Below are 20639 nucleotides of genomic sequence, written 5' to 3'. Positions count from 1 at the left end.
TAGTTATTTGCATCACAGGGATGCACGCGGAAACAATATCAGATCTAATGTAACAAGCTCTTCGCATCATAGAGAGGTAGTGCGATACCAAAGGACTGCCTATCAATCCTAACGAAACTGCCATAGTGCCTTTCACCCGGAGAAGGAAAGCGTCCATCTCAGAACCATCCCTGGGTGGAACAAAAAAATAATTCACAACGGAGCGTGGAATGCTCATTTGGATGTTATCCTAAACAAGGCAAACAGAGCTTTCTTCTCCTGTACTCGGCTGTACGGCAAAACATGGGGGATATCTCCAAAAATGGTGTACTGGACATTTAGTACTGTTGTAAGGCCAATAGTCATCTTCTGCTTCCCTAGTTTGGTGGTAGAAAACCACGCAAAGAACGTCAACAGCAAAACTAAGCAAACTGCATCGACTAGTTTGCATTGGCATAGCGGGTGCGATGAGAACGTCCCCTGTTGATGCACTTAGTACTTAAGTGGGAATACCCTATTCTGATAGAGAAAACGGCAACACTAAGCGCACTAAGCCTTCCAAATATATCGGCTAGCTGCCGCTGTTACTGCTAGTTCCCAGATAGACAAATTCCATAACAGTTTGAATATATCTTCGTCAAGAGTGGCATGGCCACGAAGGCGTGAGTGCGCCGATTCTCTCTCGGATGACAGCAATTACCTCGTCTTGTCCTCATTTACCGCAAAAACCACTTTTTTACATTGGTATCCTATTAGAGATGTCAGAAATAGTGTAACGTTCAAATTGTACCAACGTTCGAAATGAAGCTGTCATGTCAGGGAAGGCCCAATCTTTACTAGGCTGCTGGTGTTGCTCAATGTTGCCAACTTTTCCTCCCACTATCAAAGGTTGTCACATCTGCTCGATAGCAGGTTTATCTGGTCTGAAAGAGGACTGATAAGGTCCAGTCTGTTCATTAACATTGGGCATACTACAATGCAATGCAGGCGGATTCCGCGGTAATGCTTTTCTTGCGGATTGGGCAGAGAGAGAAAGCATGTTCCCTCTACATAATGTCGCCAGTTTCATTCAGGCAGGAAATTCCCCGGTCGTGAAATCTTATATCATCTGCCGGATCTTTTAATAGAAATTTCTTTTCTAAATGAGCGTCTCCGTTCCTTCTTCGCGTCACGATAACGCTCCAATATATCGGGCGTAGACGCGCTCGTACGGGTCGATTTCACTATTATGTTGGGATCATATCATTGCTGTCCTTCAAGATGTACTCGTCATAATTTCGAAATCGTTTACGGAATCATTTCGGGGCTACCTTGGGACTGTTTTGTAAAAGTACCCGGAATCAGGGGGGAAGTGTATTCGGTATCATTGCGGGGCCAGAGCATTTGAGGCCAGTATGATTTAGACAGTTTTTTATTTGTGTTCGGGATTTTTATAGGTGCCATTGCGGTATTCTCTTAGGGATAATAAACATCGATAAAACAGGACAAGACTTACTTCTTTATTTTTCTGAGTGTTCCAAGGATACCTGACTACTTGACGTTTTGAATTGTTCAGGAGATTATTTCAGAACCATTTAAGGATTATTTTATAATCGTGTTCGATGTCATTTCAAAATTGTTTTTGGTATCATTTTCATTTCGGATTACATCGGTACCAACTCGAAATAATTTCTAATTTCTGGATAATCTGGAATCCAAATCTATTTTGCCTTATCAATCATATCGGGAATACTTCACTTCAAGCATCGTTTGATTCCCAGTGAGATTTGCACCGTCTCGTATTTGCATGTCGGATTGCTTTTGTATTTCGGAATTGTACCACAAACTATATCAGGACTATTTCGGCATCTTATTAGGGCTCATTTCAGGATTATTTTTAGCAGGTTTGGTTTGGTCTTCGGAATATTTCTGGTAGTGTTGATTCCAAGAAAAACATCGAGTTATCTTGGAATAGTTTCGGGATTATTCCAGGACCGTTACATATTTTTATAAAGGCTCATATCGAGACTATTTGCTTAACATATTGTAACTTCGTGCGATATTATTTCAGGACTATTTATTAGTAACTCAAAATTCATTTCGGGAATTTTTCGCCATCGTTTTCGGGATAATTTCTGTTATTTTTTTTTGGGCTTTCGATAATGGGTTTTGGATCAATTAAGACGAGTTCAGGCTTCATTTGAGACAGTTTTGGAATAATTTTCTCGTCAGTTTGGTTATTATTTTCAGGATAATTAATAAAATACCGAATTAATACCGGAAAATTCCCCGAAATAAGCCCAAAGTAGTTTCGAAGTTATCTCAAGCGTAATCTCAAAAAGGATCTGAAGTTCTACTGGAAACAAGCAAATATATTCCCTAAATAATTCTGAAGTAGTCCCGACGTAGTTCGCTGGCCTACTTTAGCGAAGACTTCAGGTCAAGTCGTTGGGGGCAAGCACAACTAAAATACTTTATAAAAATTTGTTTATATAGGCTAGCTTCTAGGGAGTGTTTTTCAAGTACTACACTGAAAGAAAAGATAATGGTAAATTAACCGAATTACGACTCAATTCAACTTTCCGTAAATTTGTATTCAGGTCAAAAAGCTGCTGAATAAACTTCGCATAATTCGAAATTAATCGTTTCAACAGACAAATCATCAAAACAAGTTCATCAATTGTAAGCCCCAGCTCTGTTAAACAAAAATTACAAATAAAAAATGTATTTTCTTAAGATTTTGATGTTTTTCCAGGCTTTTTCCAGGCCTTGAACACAGGATCTTCGGTGTTGCAGGCGTAGCACGCTTACATCGGCACACCACGGTGACTTTTGTTGTTGTTGTTGTTGTAGCAATCCCATACGTGCGACCACTCACTAATCTTCATCAATATCCTTTAACGGGGGTCAAAGGAAGCTTTACAGTTTCAACCGGGTTGGATTAGAAAGATATAACTGTTAGAGGCGTTGGTTTCACATTGCATTTAAAATATGGTTGGTATCATGTGGAGAAACAATACAAATGGGGCATACATTGAGTATGTCGGTTTTGATTGTGGATAAGTTAGTGTTTAACCTATTAAAGTATCCAAATCGAAGTTGACCTAAGGTGACGCGCCACTTCCTAGGATATTTGTTTTTTAAAACTGGGTTACCTGGTTACCCCTGGCATTATAAGCACCCTTTTATGTATGTCTCTGAGGGTCTTCTCATGCCGCTTTCCTTCATACGGCTGAATTTTTAAGTGCCGTATTTCTTCATAATATTTGCGGAGATTATTTCTTAAGTTCCTGGGAGGCGGGGTCCCTTCAATTAGATGTCTGTTGTGATGCCCACGTTTCTGGTAATTCAGCAGAAACTATTTGTTCAACATTTCATTTCCCTGCTTTATGGGAAGTATTCTGACTATATAGATGATTTTCTAAAGACGTAGAAAGACATCCATCGGCAGTTCTCAGTTCTCAGCTCTCGCTCTGTGATGTTATGTAGGAGAAAAATGAGAAAAATTTATATATGCACTCAAAAGCAAATGGGCGATCCCCATTGTCATAGTTAGTTATTGTTGCTCTTTCTCAACAAAATAAACAAAAAACCTGTTCTGAACGACCCGCCGCAATGACATTTCTCTCATATAAGCAAACATAGAAAAAATAAGTTCTATATGGAAGTATAAATAAATGGAGCAGCAGACAATTGGGAAAAGGTTGTATAACAGCAAGACGTGGTAGGAGTGCGGGTTCAAATCCCACTCCCGGGAGTAAAGGCTTTGATGAGATTTACAAGATATAATCAAAACAGCTGTCATCTTGTCTGTCATGGTGTCGGGATTTTTCAATTTTTCCCCAAAAACAGTTAATATAATTAACTTACAATTATTTATGTCACAATAAAAATAGCTATAAAAAACTGTTATAATATAGCAGTGCCTATTGATATTACAAAGATTTCTTCTTTTAACAAAAAAATCAATGAGTTTGATTTAGAATTTGTAATTTTTACAGGATATTAATATGAGATTAACAGTTTTTCTTCTGTTGAAATGGCCGCTGGTCTTTTTGACAAAAAAACTCCGTTGAGTTCACCATAATGCGATCAATCTTTCTGAATTACTGAAAATTCAAGAAAAGCTTCATTTCTTTCAGGGTACGAGTATATATTTTTTTTCACGAAAGTGTTCTCAACAAAAATGTATCTGTCACTTAGTCGCTGTCGTGGAAAGGTGGTATCATACTCATTTAAATGAAAATTTGTTTCATTCATCGAAAATTTACATTTTGGGTGAATGTTACATGATGAAGCAATGCCGTCAATGGATCACGGTCCATACTGATGGATTTTACGTAGCACGGTCCATCGACATGAACCATCCAGTATTAACAGCATTGCCTCATCGTGTGACACTCGCCTTATATTCTCTGTGCGTACGGACGGAGCCGCAAGTAAAGGTTTGTAGATTATAATCATAAGATTACACTTACCTTGCCAGTGCCATTGTCTTGCAAAGCAATTTTATTTGAAATCGGATAACGCTTTATTTTTAAAAATTCAAATTTAAGTTTTATCATACAAAGTACAATAATTAAGAAAAAATATAGTACAAGTAATTGTTTATAAAAACATTTTAATTTCTCAGCAAACTTGATTAAGGAACAATATAACTTGTGAAATAATTAAGAACAAGGCTTACGATAATTGGTAAAAAACCAGCAATAATTGGTACAATTGGATTCTGAAATATGAAAATGATGCGGAAAAATTTGTTACAGGCCAAATAGGTTCTAAAAGGACTACAACTTTGAAAAACTTTAAAAATTTTGCTTAAATTGTGAATTAAAAAATTTAAAAAATTTGTATATGCAATGCGTATTTGTGTACAAGTGTATAATTATTGTTGTTGTATTTTAAGCCGAGCATGTGTGTACTGCTGATGCGTTGTGTGTTGGTGTATTTTTGTATTTTTAATTTTTTTTTTTTCTAAATAAAAAAAAAAAATAATAATAATATTTCCATGCACCCTGTCTGTGTAGTAATGAATAGTAAAGAATAATGCAAGTTTTCGGCGGTCCTCACATTCAATTTCGTACGTGCAGCTCAAAGCTCTACTTAGCTACTTAATTTCTGATCATCATGGACTTCTTTACCTTTTTCTCGGTCTTCTCAGTTTTTTCGGTAACGGTGACGGATTCTGCAAATGAAAATAATGTTATAATAGATGAATCTTACTAAGTTTATAGATTATACTAATAATGGATTATATGACCAGTAATAGATCGACTAGAGTACCATTGAGAAAATGTTTGTTATGTCTTATTTAAGATACCCAGTTGGGAGAACTTCAACGGAAATTTGTTGACAGAAGTTTTCCAAAAAGTATTATATAAAAGTATCACAGTATCTTTTGAATATATCGTAAAAACAACTCGCTGTTTAATTAACGCTTGTCACACATGAGAACATCTTGAACTTTGAGGTTAATGCAACAACAGGTTTCCTATTTTTGTTTTTTTTTTTTTTTTGTATAATTTTCGACAATATATATGAAAGGGATATGTGACTTAGTTCTTAAAAGGATAAGACATGGCTAACTTCTCATTTAAGTTTAAAAATAGTTAATGGTCAAGGGATTGGGTCCATTCGTTCATTTCTTTTGAAAGCGTTAGTAGAACCTAATCTGCGTTATACGTCCCTTTCATGGAAGGCTAACTAATCAAAAAAATATGGTGTCAGGCTAAATAACTAAGTTAAACTAAAAGTCTGTTCCGAAGGGGGACAAGGTAAACAAATGTATTGCCTGGTTAGCAACAAAACGACGAGCCTTAGCGTCAACAGTCAAACGACCTTGGCAACACTCCTCTAGCTAATGGATGCCACTGAAACTTACAACGTTCTCAGAAAAGTAAAAAACAGGGTAATCACAACCATATATGTATACAAAAACTGAAAATACCCGGTTACCTGGGTATCAGCCGGGATGTGGGTACTCGCTCAGAATCCGGTGATTTTTAAGAACGGAATGCTTTTTCAGATTCACGGACTTTTTTAGAACCGTCTACTTTTTCGGATCCGCGTCGCTTTTAGAATGGGACTTCCATTACACGTGCATTATCATTATCAATAAATACTTCAAAAAAGGCTTTAGCTAAAATTTAATCAAGGGGTAGCATTGCGGCCGAGATATTTCTAATATTGACTTTATAGGTTGTGGTGGCGTAGACATATTTCGATTCCGCTAATATTCGTACATTTGAGAGCAACTCGGAGAATGAAGGAGTCCTGTTCGCCAAGAAGCTCGACCTGAATCTCCTCGGGTTAAATCGCGCCAAGTATCAAATTTATTATTAAAGATACAGATAATAGGATAGATCATTAAAAAGCACAGCGAGCTTTACACAGAGAGAGCGGCAAATAATTGAGTTCTTTAATGTTTATGCCATATCTATAATCGGCAACGAAATAGTACAAATACATCAGTGGCAGTCAAACCACCAAGTAAGTATAGCCATAGTTCCATTGTGTGGATCCATTTATCCTTATGTGAGTATTTTCTGACATTTCCGAACATACTCGGTCTGTGGTCTGTCTACTACTAAGTTACTTGTGTTATCTATCTCCCGTGTAGATGCAAGTCAGGCCGTGAATATGAAGACGAAGACAAAAATAGAAACGAATTAAGGATATGGGAACAATGGGAAGTCAGAAAGTGCATTGTGTACAATGGAGGGGAAGATAGTGGTATTAGATTGGATTATATGTACTCAATCCGACCAAACCGACTGCTCTTCTAGTTGAAAAGTTTTTAAATAATAATTTTTTTACATATTTATAACTCCTAGGCCTTCATATTCTAACGCAGATATATTTTTTCAAAACAGCTTTTCGTGGCTGAAATAGACTTTGAGGTTTTGGCGGCTGCTGTTGATGGGTGTCCCCACATAAAAAAGTTTTTTCGGCAGTACTTTGTGTTCCCGCATCAGACGCTGATGAATTAGTAATATTAATACAAGAAAAAAAATTGTCAATGGCTAGGAAGGTTTTGAAAGCAGCTATTCACAAGTTTTTGGAATAAGCAGCATATAATTGACTGCTAATACATTTAGCCATACAGGTTCTCGTATTTGTTAGGAAGAAAATTGTTATTTTTGTCTTGCCGTAACTTGAATATGGAACGCTCTTCTTCTAATTGTCTTATATTTTGAGGCCCTTTTCTTCTTCTTGTAGCAACAGGGAGACTCCCCGAAGGCTTTGCAAAGTTTTATCATTGTGGAGTGGATTAGAAAGTTCAATGGTGTTATAGTTATTACTAATGCTTTTTCCCGGAATATCTATATGGTAAAGGACTATCAAGATCGTTACAACAACGTCACAATGCGGCTTGTTCACATAATCAAAACAGAATAATGAATAACTTATGATCAAGTATAAATTACACGAAGTCAAATGATAAACTGGTTATTCTTTACTAAATCTGATATCTGCTTGATTTAGAGGCGAGGTTAAATCAAAGAAAGCCTGACCATATCAACCGAACAACGGTTTTAGCCCGTATTGAGATTAACTTGTAAAGAAAGTTGGAGAATTCTTCAGTTAGGCAGTCGGTAAGGGTCCCAAGATGCATTCTAGTTGCTGCAATTACATAAACACTATCCGTAGATTTAGCAGAAAGTCCAGTGAGCTCTGGAACAAACTCTTTCTGGTATCACACGCAAGCCGATAACTATGCTTCGGATAATAAGCCTTCTCCGTCCCAATACCGATTTGTTGCTTTCTTCACATCAGTAAGCACGATTGGGGGTTGTGAAATAATCGATATGCGACTTAGATTATCAATTCTCCAGAATATTCCATGAATTTTGCCATCTTTATTCATAGCCAAATTCCCCAAAGTACTAGTTATAAGAATGTTACGCCTACCTCTTAATTTCATAAACTTACCCTCAAATTTCTGTGGCAACTTCTTTACACTCTCAATAGTGCGCACGTTCTTTTCGCCTGGTTCAATAATTTCCTCCTCATATTCTTCCACGATTTCTTCTTCATTCTCTTCCACACCTTGTACCGGATCGTAGACAGTCTTAACGGCCTTCTTAACAATACCCTCAGCAGTTACAGTGGTATAATGATATTCAGTACCACCTTCAATTCTAATAGTTTCAACGGTAGTAACTTCGCCAGGATTCTCCGATGGTACAATCTTCTTAGTGCCCGACTCTGAACGCAATTTCTTTGTTGTGGTAACATTTTTATGTTTCTCAGCATCTTTCAATGTTTTCTTATATTGCTGAATCTCTTCCTCAGTCAATTCGGTTTCCTCCTCCTCATAAACGGTCTTTGATGTGGTTATAGTTGAACCCGATTCCAATTTTGTCGAGTAAGTATACTCAACGCCATGTGGTACACGCTTCGAGGTAACCGTGGTTGTTTCGTTTTCAATAAAATCTGGTGGTGGTGGTGGTATATTAGATTTAGTCTTCTTCTTCTTTAGCTTATCTTTCGAATCAACACCACCGCTTGATGATGTTACATGACGTATATTTTGTTCTTGTACAGAATTTTTACGCACAGTTCTATTATTTTCTGTTACCTCAGAACTTTCCATAACGCGTCTTGATTCTTCGACAGTGGTATGTTGTTGGAAATTAGATTGATCGGTGCGTTGTACTAGGCGTCGTGATTCTTGCGAATCGGTTGAATCTACCGATGACTTCTTCACCAATGTTTTTTTATTCTTGTTCGTATTGGTGGTGTTTGCACTATTGATTGTATCCCTATCAGCTGCAAGCTTCTGCAACTTGTCTAATTGATCTTCGGGTACCGAGTCAAAGAAAGTTTTCGTTTTTGAGCTTTGTGTACCATCATCATTGGTAGTAGTGTACACTTCTTCATAGCCACCCTCGATTTCACGTGTCAACATGGTAGTTTTCTTATCAATACGTATTGTCTTGCCAAAACGTTTGCGTACTTCAAGCTTATTTTGAGCTTCACGTCGAGCATCTTCTTCGCTAACAGGTTTCGGATCCCAGAAAGTGCGTACGGAAGTTTTCACGGTGCCATTGGGTTGTGGTGAAATTGTTTTTACCTCATAACCACCATCGATAACCTTATATTCGGTGCGTTCTTTGGTGACAGGGTCCACAATGACCTTGCCATCTTCAATGTCAGCAGAAGTCAGGAGTTCTGTTTGATATATAGTTTTTTTTTGTGGTTTGGTACGATTTTTTTTGGTAGATTTTGTATTGAGGAGGGCAAGAAAATTTGTGTATGAGTAAAACAAGTTTTTGTATAAATTTTTTTTATTTTGAGGTTAATTATTTTTATTGTATTTCGTGTAAATTTGTTGGCTTAGAATCAGCTTACAAGCTAAGTTTTAGTATATTGTTTTTATGTTTGAATCCTGAGTTATATTTATAAAGGCACCTAATCGTTTAAGCAAATTTTACCTCGCGTCTAGGATCAAAGTAAAAGCTGTATTAAAAAAGTGTTTTTAAATAGTAAGAGACTCACTCAACACACTGAAATGGTAAAAGGTCTTGAGTCCCCTTCCAACTTGAAAACTTTTTTAGGGAAAATACAAATCGAAATCCTAACTGAAATTCAAGAGGAGATTTATGCATCTGCCATGAAGTCCTCGGATATCTATTCTCTTTTTATAGGATCACGTTCCCACACCTTGCTATACCGAACGAAATTTAAATTGGGGCTGAGTACTAATCGTTTGTTTTCTTGTTTCGATTGATAAGCCCACACCTTTGCAAATTGTATTTAAGAAAATGGCAACTGTATTTGAGAAATGGGACACTGTATTCGAGAAAAGGGGAAATATTTTTAAGAAATGAGCAAATGTATTTCAGAGCATATCAAAAGCTTTAATAAAATACTTTCGACAAATTCATATGCATTTCTTCCAACAGAACAACCCATTGTTTTAATATATTGGCGCATTCGTGAAATACATTTATCATTTTTTTCAGATATGTACGTTCACCCAGTTCTCAAATATACATATTTGACTTTTTTTCAATTAGAATTGGAAAAGAGTTAATCTAGCTGACAATAAGAGCAGGAAGTCTCACCAAAATCCGTAAGATTAAAGTGTAGTCACTCACAGTGAGTGGCAGGTAGTCTAAGTGGCTTTGTGAAATTTTTGGTATTATGTAGTGGCAAAAGTGAATATTAAGGCGCGGTACAATGACATTTTTCATATAGATGCGTTTAACACGAGCTTATGCATTCCAATAACATCGCCACAATCAACCAAGATGTTGCGTTTATAAGTATGAAGGAACTTAAGACTTGGCAATTGAAGTTTATTATGCCTTACCCATTCACATACAAAATTTCGCGAAGCACTGTTGTAAAAATTCTCCCTATACAACAAAGCAAATATCAAATTCTTCTTCTTATGATTTTCTTGGAACAAAATTTGAGAGTTGGCTATTTTTCAATATCAGATGGCGCCAGTGTCGCTCATTCTACCGTTCTCCATAAAAATACGTGCAATCTACTCATAATGCATAAGCTTGTGTTAAACTCATGTATATGAAAAACTGCTTATGTGTCGGAGCTATTAGTGACTGCGACGCAAAGTGCCACGGCGTAATACACTATCAATCCGTTAGTGTTCTTCCACTGCAGTTCATGTGGGGGGTATTAAAGTAAAAATTTACAGCGTCATAAAGTTAAAATGTAACCAGGTTAAGAAGGCCTAACCATAACCTCCTGCAAAACACATTGAAAGACTCAAAATCTAAAGTAATAAACAAAATATTGATCCAAGAAGTAAGATAATCCCATTTTTTTTTTTTTTTTTTTTTTTTTTTTGGAATTTCTCCCTTTAAAAACATGAGGTTCGTTATCGTTGAAGATTCTGCAACACAACAATCAATTTCCATAGACGAGTGAATCATTTTTTAAAACATCCGATACTGGTTCTAATTTTTCTTAATTCGTTAATTTTCGATATAAAATCCTGTTAGTCTGGATTTCTTCTTATTTTCCTGAAATATATTCTCCCAATTTCGAAGGCTAAAGTGTGCTTACTATAAAAAATATTTCTAACTATTTTTAAAACTAAAAAATTTGCTGTTTTTGTTTGTTGTCTAAATCTTCCCTTTTTCTCATAAATGTACTGGTTTTGCTAGTCGTGCATCCGAGAGCTCTTCAAAAATACAAATGGTCAACAAAAAACCATAACATGCCATTAAACTTATTACATAGCTGTTATTTTGATTTGCGATTTGTTTTGCTTGGCATTTGTTTGTTGGACGCTGTTTGTGGCTGAGTTTGTGAGGTTTGTGGTTGTTGTTGTTGTCGTGACTGACGTTGTGGCGCTTGTGGTTGCGTTTGCCTGCGTGGCTGTTGTTGTAGCGGTTGTTCAGTTCTTTGTTGTTGTAATTGTCTTTCTAATGCATCTTGTATTTCGAATGGATTTGGCGATGCTGTCCTTCTATAGCCACGGTTCGTGCTGTTAGTATTGTTAGTTGGCGATATGCTACGCGCAGAAGCATTATTAATATTAATATCAAATAGTGGGCGTGGCAACAATTTTACAACTTTTTGATCTTCTATATCAGCCGCACTTTGCTCTAATAAGCGATTAATGCGTTCTAAGCGTTCCGATTCAGTTTCTATTATTTCAATGCCAACTGCTGTTGGTGGCACTGAGCGTTTTGTTGTAATAGATCTTTGAACATGTTTTAAAGCTGAAAATAAGAATGAGAAGCTTAACTAATTTTTAGTTTTTTATGAAGTTTTTATTGCGTATATTGTTCATTGACTTGGCTAGAATGATTGTGATGTTTGCTTGATGTAATGTGTGATGGCAACAAATGATCGATGAATCTTTGACATTGATTTTAAATGGACAAACAAATATTACTCTGATTTCTGAGTTTGATAAATAACGTAAGGGATGAAAATAATAAAAACTAAAAAAAGTTCATACTTACAAAACAAGGATTGTGTAACATCAAATCAGGAAGGGGTCTAATTAAAACATGACTCAAAACATTTTTTATATGGTCAACACACGATAAGCCTGACTTCTGTGTACGTGTTGACTCGCAGTCATAATTAAGTTCATTTTGGTTTTCACGAGTCAGCAAGAGTCAGATCAGTGTGACTAATACTAAAAAGCTTTCACTAACATATTGAACCTGACTCTTGACTCCGTTGATGCCCATACCCAGAAAAAACGCTGATTTTTCCGTTAAATGTAGTTGACTTCTTTATGAGATTCCGAAAAATAAATCACTTTTCAGTAACTACAAAACGTCATATATACATATATTAACTAGTTCTCAAGTCATGCTGCATTGCTACAGAACAGAGGTGCCATCGAGAGCTTCGGCTTTCTCCTACACGTCATGTGTCGGAAGCGACAAAGATTGAGCAATAAACATCTCATGCTTTTAGTCTATGCTGTGTTTTCATGACCTACTAAAAAAATTTTTATTTGATTGTAAATTTTTTTTTTTTTTTCAAAAAACTGTTATCGACTATGTTTTTAGCGGACAGTTTTGGGTCGGACAGGGTATACATATGACATGAAAGAAACCTTAAAAATCAAGGTCGAAAAAGTCAAAAAAAATTTCATAGGCTCAAAATAATTTTTTTGGGTATGCGTAGTGGAACTTTTTTTCTCCGGAAACCAAATCCTATCGAAAAATCGATGGCGCGATATAGGTTAACTTTAGTCCATACAAATGGACCCAGCCCAATGTACTTATATGCTAATGTTTGTGCACTAAGGAGATTTAATCTATCAATGTATATGGGTCATTCCATCTCATTTCGACCAATTTTGAACCCGACCCCTTTAGAATTGGCTGAAAGTTTTTTTTATTTTTCTAGCTTACGAAAGACGTTTTTCAGATGTTTTTCAAATTTTTTCATCCAACTCAAAAAAAGTTATGAATTTAAAAAAAAAACACCGTTTTTGTTTTCAAAATGCTAAAACTTTTTCAAAAATTGACCGTTTGGGATCTTTTTTTTTTTAATTTGTTTGTTTTTAAATGTACTTTTCGGAAAAAATTCAAAAAAATGATTAAAGTTTTTTTTGTAATTTTTCAGTTTTTCGAGATTTTTCGAACTTCGCCCTTTTTTTTCTCATAAAAAACTTCAATCAGTTCTGCAATCATCCCCACTAATCCCGGAGTGGGCCGAGAATTTTTGTTTTTTTTTTTTATTTAATTGAAAAAAAAAACTTTAAAATTTTTTTTGTATTTTTTCGAAAAGTACATTTAAAAACATATTTAAAAAAAAAATGATCCCAAACGGTAAATTTTTGAAAAAGTTATAGCATTTTGCAAAAAACACCGTTTTTTTCAAAATATTTAAAACTTATTTTGAGCTGGAAAACGGTGTTTTTTTCAAAATATTATAACTTTTTCAAAAATTTACCGTTTGGGATCATTTATTTTTAATATTATTTTTAAATGTACTTTTCGGAAAAAATACAAAAAAATTTTAAAGTTTTTTTTTTTTTGAATTAAATAAAAAAAAATTCTCGGCCCACTCCGGGATTAGTGGGGATGATTGCAGAATTGATTAAAGTTTTTTATGAGAAAAAAAGGGCGAAATTCGAAAAATTTCGAAAAACTGAAAAATTACAAAAAAAAATTTAAAATTTTTTTTGAACTTTTTCCGAAAAGTACATTTAAAAACAAATTTAAAAAAAAAAACGATCCCAAACGGTCGTATTTTTTATTTTTTTTGAAAAACTTATAGCATTTTGAAAACAAAAACGGTGTTTTTTTAAAAATTCATAACTTTTTTTGAGTTGGATGAAAAAATTTGAAAAACTTCTGAAAAACGTCTTTCGTAAGCTAGAAAAAGAAGAAAAACTTTCAGCCAATTCTAAAGGGATCGGTTTAAAAATTGGTCGAAATGGGATAGAATACCCCATAATAATATAAAGAAGGATGTACATCAGTGGTTGTCAGCTGATGAAATAGTTATTCGCGCTCACTTCACACATATTATTATTTTCTTTCGTTTAGTTGTCGCTGAACAAGCATTAGTAGGTCATGAAAAAGACCTTAAAAATCAAAGTTGAAAAAAAGTAAAAAAAAAAAAAAAAATGAAATTTCGCAGGCCCGAAAATTATTTTTTGGGTATGCGTAGTGGAACTTTTTTTCCTGAACCCAAATCCTATCGAAAACTCGATGGGGCGATGTCGGTTAATAAATCGACCCAGTCTAATATACAGACATACATATATCATAATGTTTACAAAAAAAGTCTATGACTTGCAGCAGCTTCAATAAATGAAATTTTTTATATTAAATTTTCAGCCACAAGTTTAAACTTATAGCTTTTGCCTTAAACCCAGAAGTGTATACAAATTTATATTTATAGATTTTTGACACTTTATAGTTTTGTTTTAAACCCAGAAGGGTCTAGACTTAAAATTTTAGATTTTTTTTTTTGGTTTTGTTTTAAAACAATTTTGAGATTTTGGTCTTATTGTTCAAATAAGTTTGAAATGAAAGCCGAATAAAATTTAAAAACATGAAATGAGAGATTTCGAATTTAATTCGAAAAAATTTCAAAAAGTGTGTCTAAGCTTTGGTGATTCGACGGGCGAATAGTCTTTTGTTATTATATTATTTGTTTTTTAAATGGGCTGTATATTATTTTATTTAGAGAGAGGTCGCTATGCGCCTGTTACACCTTGTATGTATTCATTGGGGGCGGGCACTGGAAGATCCAAGGTATTGGCTGCGGGTTGAGCCACCTTGTTTTGCTTTGAAAAACCCCGATTTGGTATACAAAATTTAAACTATGTCTTTAGAACATTTCACTAACCAGTTGAGAATTACAAGCACACTCAATAGCTAACGAAACAAACGAACGAAAAATGTTCATACTTTAAGTCACTTAAACAAAGTGCTTACGCAAATAAACGGTTTAAAATTTAGATTCAATTTTTTAACCGTGTGATCCAACTAATTATTGGCATGTAAATATGTATTTTATGCCCTAAAATATGTACATATATACAAAAAGTAGAAACAAATCAATTTGGGTGAAAGTATTTGGCGAAGAAACAGGCAAAGTTTACTATGAAAAAAATAAGTATAGTCCTATGAGAGTTGGTTTTGGTGTTTCTATGACTAATTTCTGGTATTACAAAGAAAGACTTTCTAATGAGCATATAGGTTTCAAATCTAGACATTTAGAGGAACCTAATGGTAAAAAATTAGTTTCATTTGGAGGAGCTGTTCCACAGTTATACAGCAGAACTTTTATTTGTTTCAGACTTAAAAAATAAAAATTCGGATTTAACATTTGTCTGCCAATTTTTACGAAACAAATTGAGTCGTCATGAGAATGCTATGGGTATCCACTGTATTCCATAAACTTTCGCCTAGCATAATTTTTAGTCGCACTTTTTCGACTAAAAAAAAACTATTAAAATTGGTTCCTGCTTTTTTGGGTCAAATAACGACAAATCAATTACAAAAATTGGATGCCAATAACCAAGGTACTAAAAAAAAGATTTTTAGCTTTTGAAGGATAAAGAATATGTGCTACGAGCTCGTCTCAACATCAGCTTTAAATATAGTGACGGTTTGTTGGAGTTTTCTAAGCCCAGTCTACAAAAAAAAAAAAAACCAAACACATAAACGTGATATAAAAACAACAAAAATTAAATTTCTTTTACAAATATATTTCATTCAAAAATTATATAACAAAGCTTGAATAGTTTTTTTTTTAGATATGTTTTTGAATATTTGCTGCAAGAGACAATTAATTAATTATTCGTAACACAAATTAGATGAGGAACTTAATATATAGTAGAGATATCAAATTATAGATAGAGTTATCGACGTGTTTACTTCAATATTTTTAGAATATCCATACCTATGTTTGAAAATTCTTTGGATTTAACTACATATTAAAATATCTTATATCCAGTCTTCAACAAGTTGTTTTAAAGTCCTACGCATCGACTTAAAGTTAATTATCTACGATGATCCTAACGACAATTTGACATCTCTTATATACAAACAAAGAAATACACACACACACACACATGGGCCATCAAATTCGAAACAAATATTTAGAACAACAATTTACAAAATTTATTAAATACAAAAGAGGCTTACAAAAAGAGACTAAATTTAATAAAATTATAATTTTTGGGGGCAACAATACACAAAATATTGATGATTAAACATAATTTTAGAAAATGTAACAAATATCAAATTAGAAGCTTAAAAAGGTTTTACAAACATAATTTGTTAATGCATTGTGCAAATATTTAACAATTGCAATGATGATGGTGCAATAATGAATATTCTAAATTTTTTTATATTTATAGTACATATTAAAAAATTTAAAAAAAAAATATTTATAACGGCACTTGATTTTTGTAATTTTGCAGTTTTGTTTTCAGTGTATCTTTCAATATTTTTAATATTTTGTGCTTGAGAATTTTTCATATTTTTATAGGTAGGTACTTAAACTTTCAATATAATTGATATGCTTGTGTGTATTTTCGTTTTTATGTGCATGTGTTTGTGAGTGTATGTAGCGCGAAACATCCCAGTTGGAAAAGTAGCACATATAGGTCTTGATTTTCATTAGGTAAAAGTGACTGACATCAAAAACTGTCTATAAGTGACCCTCGGGTCAGTTGGGGTCGAAAGCGTTTCCACTATGTCACAATACTGACTCAAAGTCGATAAAGCAGTACATTTATAAAAACCATGCTAAAGCTTTGTGTTCATTTATTTCACAATCGATTTTATTATTTCCCGTTGTTTCACACGCTTTAGTATTGTTTATGGATGGAACACCTGTTGGAAAATGAAAATAAATTGCCAACACATTACCAAATGAAATTTGAATGTCACTTGTTGTTTTCACTTATTGATCAATTTAATTATCACTTTGTAGTCAAAACGAACGACAAACGCATTTGAAGTTATAAGACAGGCTGTTTTCATTTTCATTTGGCCAAGTTATGTCACATTACTGACTCGTAGTCGATACGGCAGTGCGCATACAACCCGTTTTATAATTAACTGCAACATGTTAACAAACGAAATTTGAATTTCAAATTTTCCATACCGTTGGGCAATAGCTTTTTTTACTTATTAGTAAATTTAACTGTCACTTTCTAGTGAAAAGGTACGGTAAAAGGCATTTGACGTTATGCGGCAGGCCCTTTTCATTTATATTGCCAAGTTTGTGGTCAAATTTTACCTAGTGAAGACCAAGCATTAGCTTGCTGTCAGTTGTGTTAATGTCCAACTGGTAACTTGTTCATGTTGCTATGTAAGATGAGTATTTTTTTTCTTTTTGTTACAAATTTATTAATTTATATATATATATATATATATATATGTATGCATATGTATGTTGTTAGTGAAGAACGTCTGTTTTATATCAAGTGCTTAAAATTGTTTCCTCTTAATCTTTTAAAAAACTTTTTTTTTTTAATTTTCAAACTTCTGAAGTACCAGACTTTTCCTCCTCTTTTGGCGCTGATGCGCTTGGCTTTGATTCCAATGTTTCTGTTATTTTCTTCCAAATATTATCAAAGGAATCTTTGCCCGTATAATCGATTTGTCCTGCTTCCCAGCATTGACGACGCATATGCTGTTCGTAAGCCTCCTGTTCGGGTGTGCGTTGCTCGCCAAGACGTAACTGTGACAAAGCGCCAGCCAGACCAGCCTAGAAGAGTTAGGAGTAGAGAAAAATGTTTTATCAAGTATTTTTCTTCAATGTAAATAAACAAAGGGTTACTCAAAAAAGCTCAGAACGCTCGTAAGCTGTGCATGGAAAAATTATTTTGTTTCTGAGGTTTCCGTGCTTACGAGGTAATGGCGACTTTGAGCGAGTCGCCTTAAAATAAAAAACAAGATTCCCAATTTTTTTTTTTCTTGCATTAGTATTTACAGTTTTGTATGATTTCTTAAGTAAATATTTTCGATTAAAGTAATATAATTACAATGTACATTAGGGTAGCTAAAAATTGAGAATTTTTTTCTAAAGCTCAACTGCTTAGACAAATGCTTAAAGGGCCTCATTAAGCCAGGGCATGATACTAAATACGCCTGATGTACTTTTAATAATTTTTCATGGTTTTGTGCATAATAAATGCAGTAACTCGTTTATAACCTATTGTGGTCTTACTATGAATATAGGCTTAGATGCCGCGGACTCGTTGAGGGACCACTTGCCGCATTCCTCACCATCGATATGTGAAAGCCGGAATGATTGGCAGCGTACGATATCGAAGGTTCCTTTTACGATGGGTTGATCGGTGTTCGGCAACAGGTGAGCATACTACTTTGTCTTGGCTTCAAATCCCAGGAAAGTAACAATAAAAATTTAGAAACAAGTTCTTTCAGAAAAAGTTTTTTACTCGAAGGATTTGGCAAACACTCTGAGAATATTTCTGGTATGAAAAGCTTCTCAGTGAAGATTCATTTGCCTTACAGACGCCGTTCGGAATCCCCTAGCGCCAATTTGTAGACAAAATTAAAAAGGAGTACGACGCAAATCGGAAAAATTGGAAGAGAAGTTTGGTCTAAATCTCTTCGGAGGTAAAGGTAAATCGCGACAAATAATTTTTTTTCTATTTGTCACCTGATTGAATTTCCTATGGCTCATAAATTTCTGCTGATAACACAAGCCGACAATGTTTTAAAAAAGTACAGACGTCTTTCAGGCGAAAATTATAGACGTGAAGAAAGCAGTAGAAATTCTGGAGGAAGCGTGCTTAGGCTGTAGTCGCCTCAATATATATTTTGATGGTCAGGCGGCAATATAGGCAATAACCTCATACAGTAATTCATCAAGAAATGTTCTGGAATGCAAAGAAGTTTTGGAAAAGCTCAGCTAAGGCCGGACCATACATTTATACTGGGTTCCCGGTCATGAATGGATAGAAGGTAACGAAAAGCCCGATGAGTTGACAAATGAGGGTGCAGCACTCGCTGAATCGACGGTAGATGACCCAATCCGTTTGGGAGAAATCAAAAAAAGGCAAGAGTTGCATATGATCCATCAATCAGAAAGCCGTCGACAGAAGCGCGGGGTTGCGAAATATCATAAATCATGTGCAAATCCTACGACATTAGACTCACAAAGTGGCTAATATCTCTGCAGAGAGAAGACTTAGGGCTCACGATGGGCATACTAACTGGATAATTCCTTCTGGCATAACATGCTTATAAGTTAGGCTCCGTCAGTAACAGCAGATGTAGGAAGTGCGAGCTGCACGTTCTATGTTCTGCGCTCGTCAGGTCAAGGTTACAGCTATTAGAGGCGGCAGAGTTGCCAGATCTCGAGGCAGCAATTAAGTTAGGTCATAGAAAATGTCTAGTATTTGCAAAGAAAACGGAGTTATTGGGGTTCTTTCGTTTCGTCGTCAAACAAATTCGGGTAACACATTCAATTTATGTGAGGTCTTTATTGACCGGCCAGTTCAACCCCACCTAGCCAGACCAAAAACTGAGCAGATATTTTTGTTCTTGTTTTCGAAATATTCATACGATAATTTGACGGAAATAACGTTTTTCGTCTACATACGCCGCTAGAGAGCAGAGTAATTTCCATCACAAGGCCGTTTGGGGTTTTTCGATATTTATTTGTTGGTCGCAGGCAATATGTGTAGCACACTTTCAGGCTGATTTCCTTATATATTGGTTTGGAGTTGTTTAGCAGATTGAGTAATCGATATAACTCCTTTAAACTGAACTGCTTTGCGTTAATAATTTACTAAATGATATGTCGAAGATACATGGTTTGCTAAACTCACCCGTCGAGAAAAAAAATTTGTATGAACAATATCACAAATCCCAAAAATTACGTTCCAAAAATAAAATTGCATTTTTAAGAAAAAAAAATTCTTTTAAATTTGATATATTATTTTGTTGTAAGAAAAAATGTTCATTGGTAAAAGGCGTAGTGAATATCATAGAAACCCGTCTTTTAGCACTTTCAAGTACAAATATCTCGAAAACCAGAACCAATTTAAAATCCTGACTACGCATCCAGACTCAACATATCATATGCCTAAAAAAACATAAAGGTTCATTTCTAGGTCTAAATGTTCCAGGCTGTGTCTCTTATGTTGTTGTGTATTTTTAGGCGCAGGTGAGACTACAAGGTATAATGCCTGGACGTATATTTTGAATTAATATTTTGATTTTATGTGTTTTTGCGAATTTTAGAGTAAGCGAAAAACTATTTGGTTCGATAGCCTGTTCATCAAATACACTTCTATCAGTTCGCTAGTTCTAGTTCATATGCTTCACCGAAATTTCGAGTCCTATGGCTGTTTTAGGGGTGCTCCCCAATTAAACCGCTGTACAATTAATCGTAACGCGTTCTTCGAAACTACTCAATAAATTAAGATCAAATTTTTTGATAAAGATGAACTTAAACTACTGGAAATAGGTAAGGGGTTCGATGAAAGCTAGCAAATCACCATTATTTCGTAAAAAATGCCATTAAGTTTACTTAAAAGTCACTGCACATTAGAACAGTGAGTGAAAATTTTAAATTATTCTATTTTAACGATTTTCTTAACAGTTATTTTAATCAAAGTATTTACTGTAAAAAATCTTACACATAAAAATCAACATGCATATATACATACACATATATATTCAAAATATTAGAAGGGCACAAAACAACCAAACGAGATGTTAGTAACAAAATTA

At 34.6% G+C, this 20639-nt stretch overlaps 2 protein-coding genes across 5 annotated transcripts in view; both read right to left on the bottom strand.

Annotated features, from left to right (window-relative positions):
- Positions 1-4937: 4937 nt before the first annotated feature.
- LOC137245348 (transcriptional regulator ATRX homolog) overlaps positions 4938-20639 on the bottom strand; it is an 84813-nt gene continuing 69111 nt past the window's right edge. Inside the window, exons 2-3 of the mRNA XM_067775857.1 lie at positions 7891-9132; positions 4938-5143 (exon numbers count right to left, since the gene is read on the bottom strand). Coding sequence (XP_067631958.1) covers positions 5070-5143; positions 7891-9132 — 1316 coding nt within the window. The 3' untranslated portion in view covers positions 4938-5069. The remainder of the gene's footprint in view (positions 5144-7890; positions 9133-20639) is intronic.
- The window catches only part of Gyg (Glycogenin), an 80486-nt gene continuing 69110 nt past the window's right edge, over positions 9264-20639 (bottom strand). For all 4 annotated transcript variants that reach the window (XM_067775855.1, XM_067775853.1, XM_067775856.1 and 1 more), the window contains 2 exons: positions 17427-17640; positions 9264-11657 (listed from right to left, as the gene is read on the bottom strand). In XM_067775855.1, coding sequence (XP_067631956.1) covers positions 11176-11657; positions 17427-17640 — 696 coding nt within the window. In that variant the 3' untranslated portion in view covers positions 9264-11175. The remainder of the gene's footprint in view (positions 11658-17426; positions 17641-20639) is intronic.

The sequence above is a fragment of the Eurosta solidaginis genome, chromosome 3, assembly GCF_040869045.1.
Source record: "Eurosta solidaginis isolate ZX-2024a chromosome 3, ASM4086904v1, whole genome shotgun sequence".
Lineage (NCBI taxonomy): Eukaryota > Metazoa > Arthropoda > Insecta > Diptera > Tephritidae > Eurosta > Eurosta solidaginis.
Note: the sequence above shows the minus strand (reverse complement) of the source record. Positions and strands in the feature narration are given on the sequence as shown.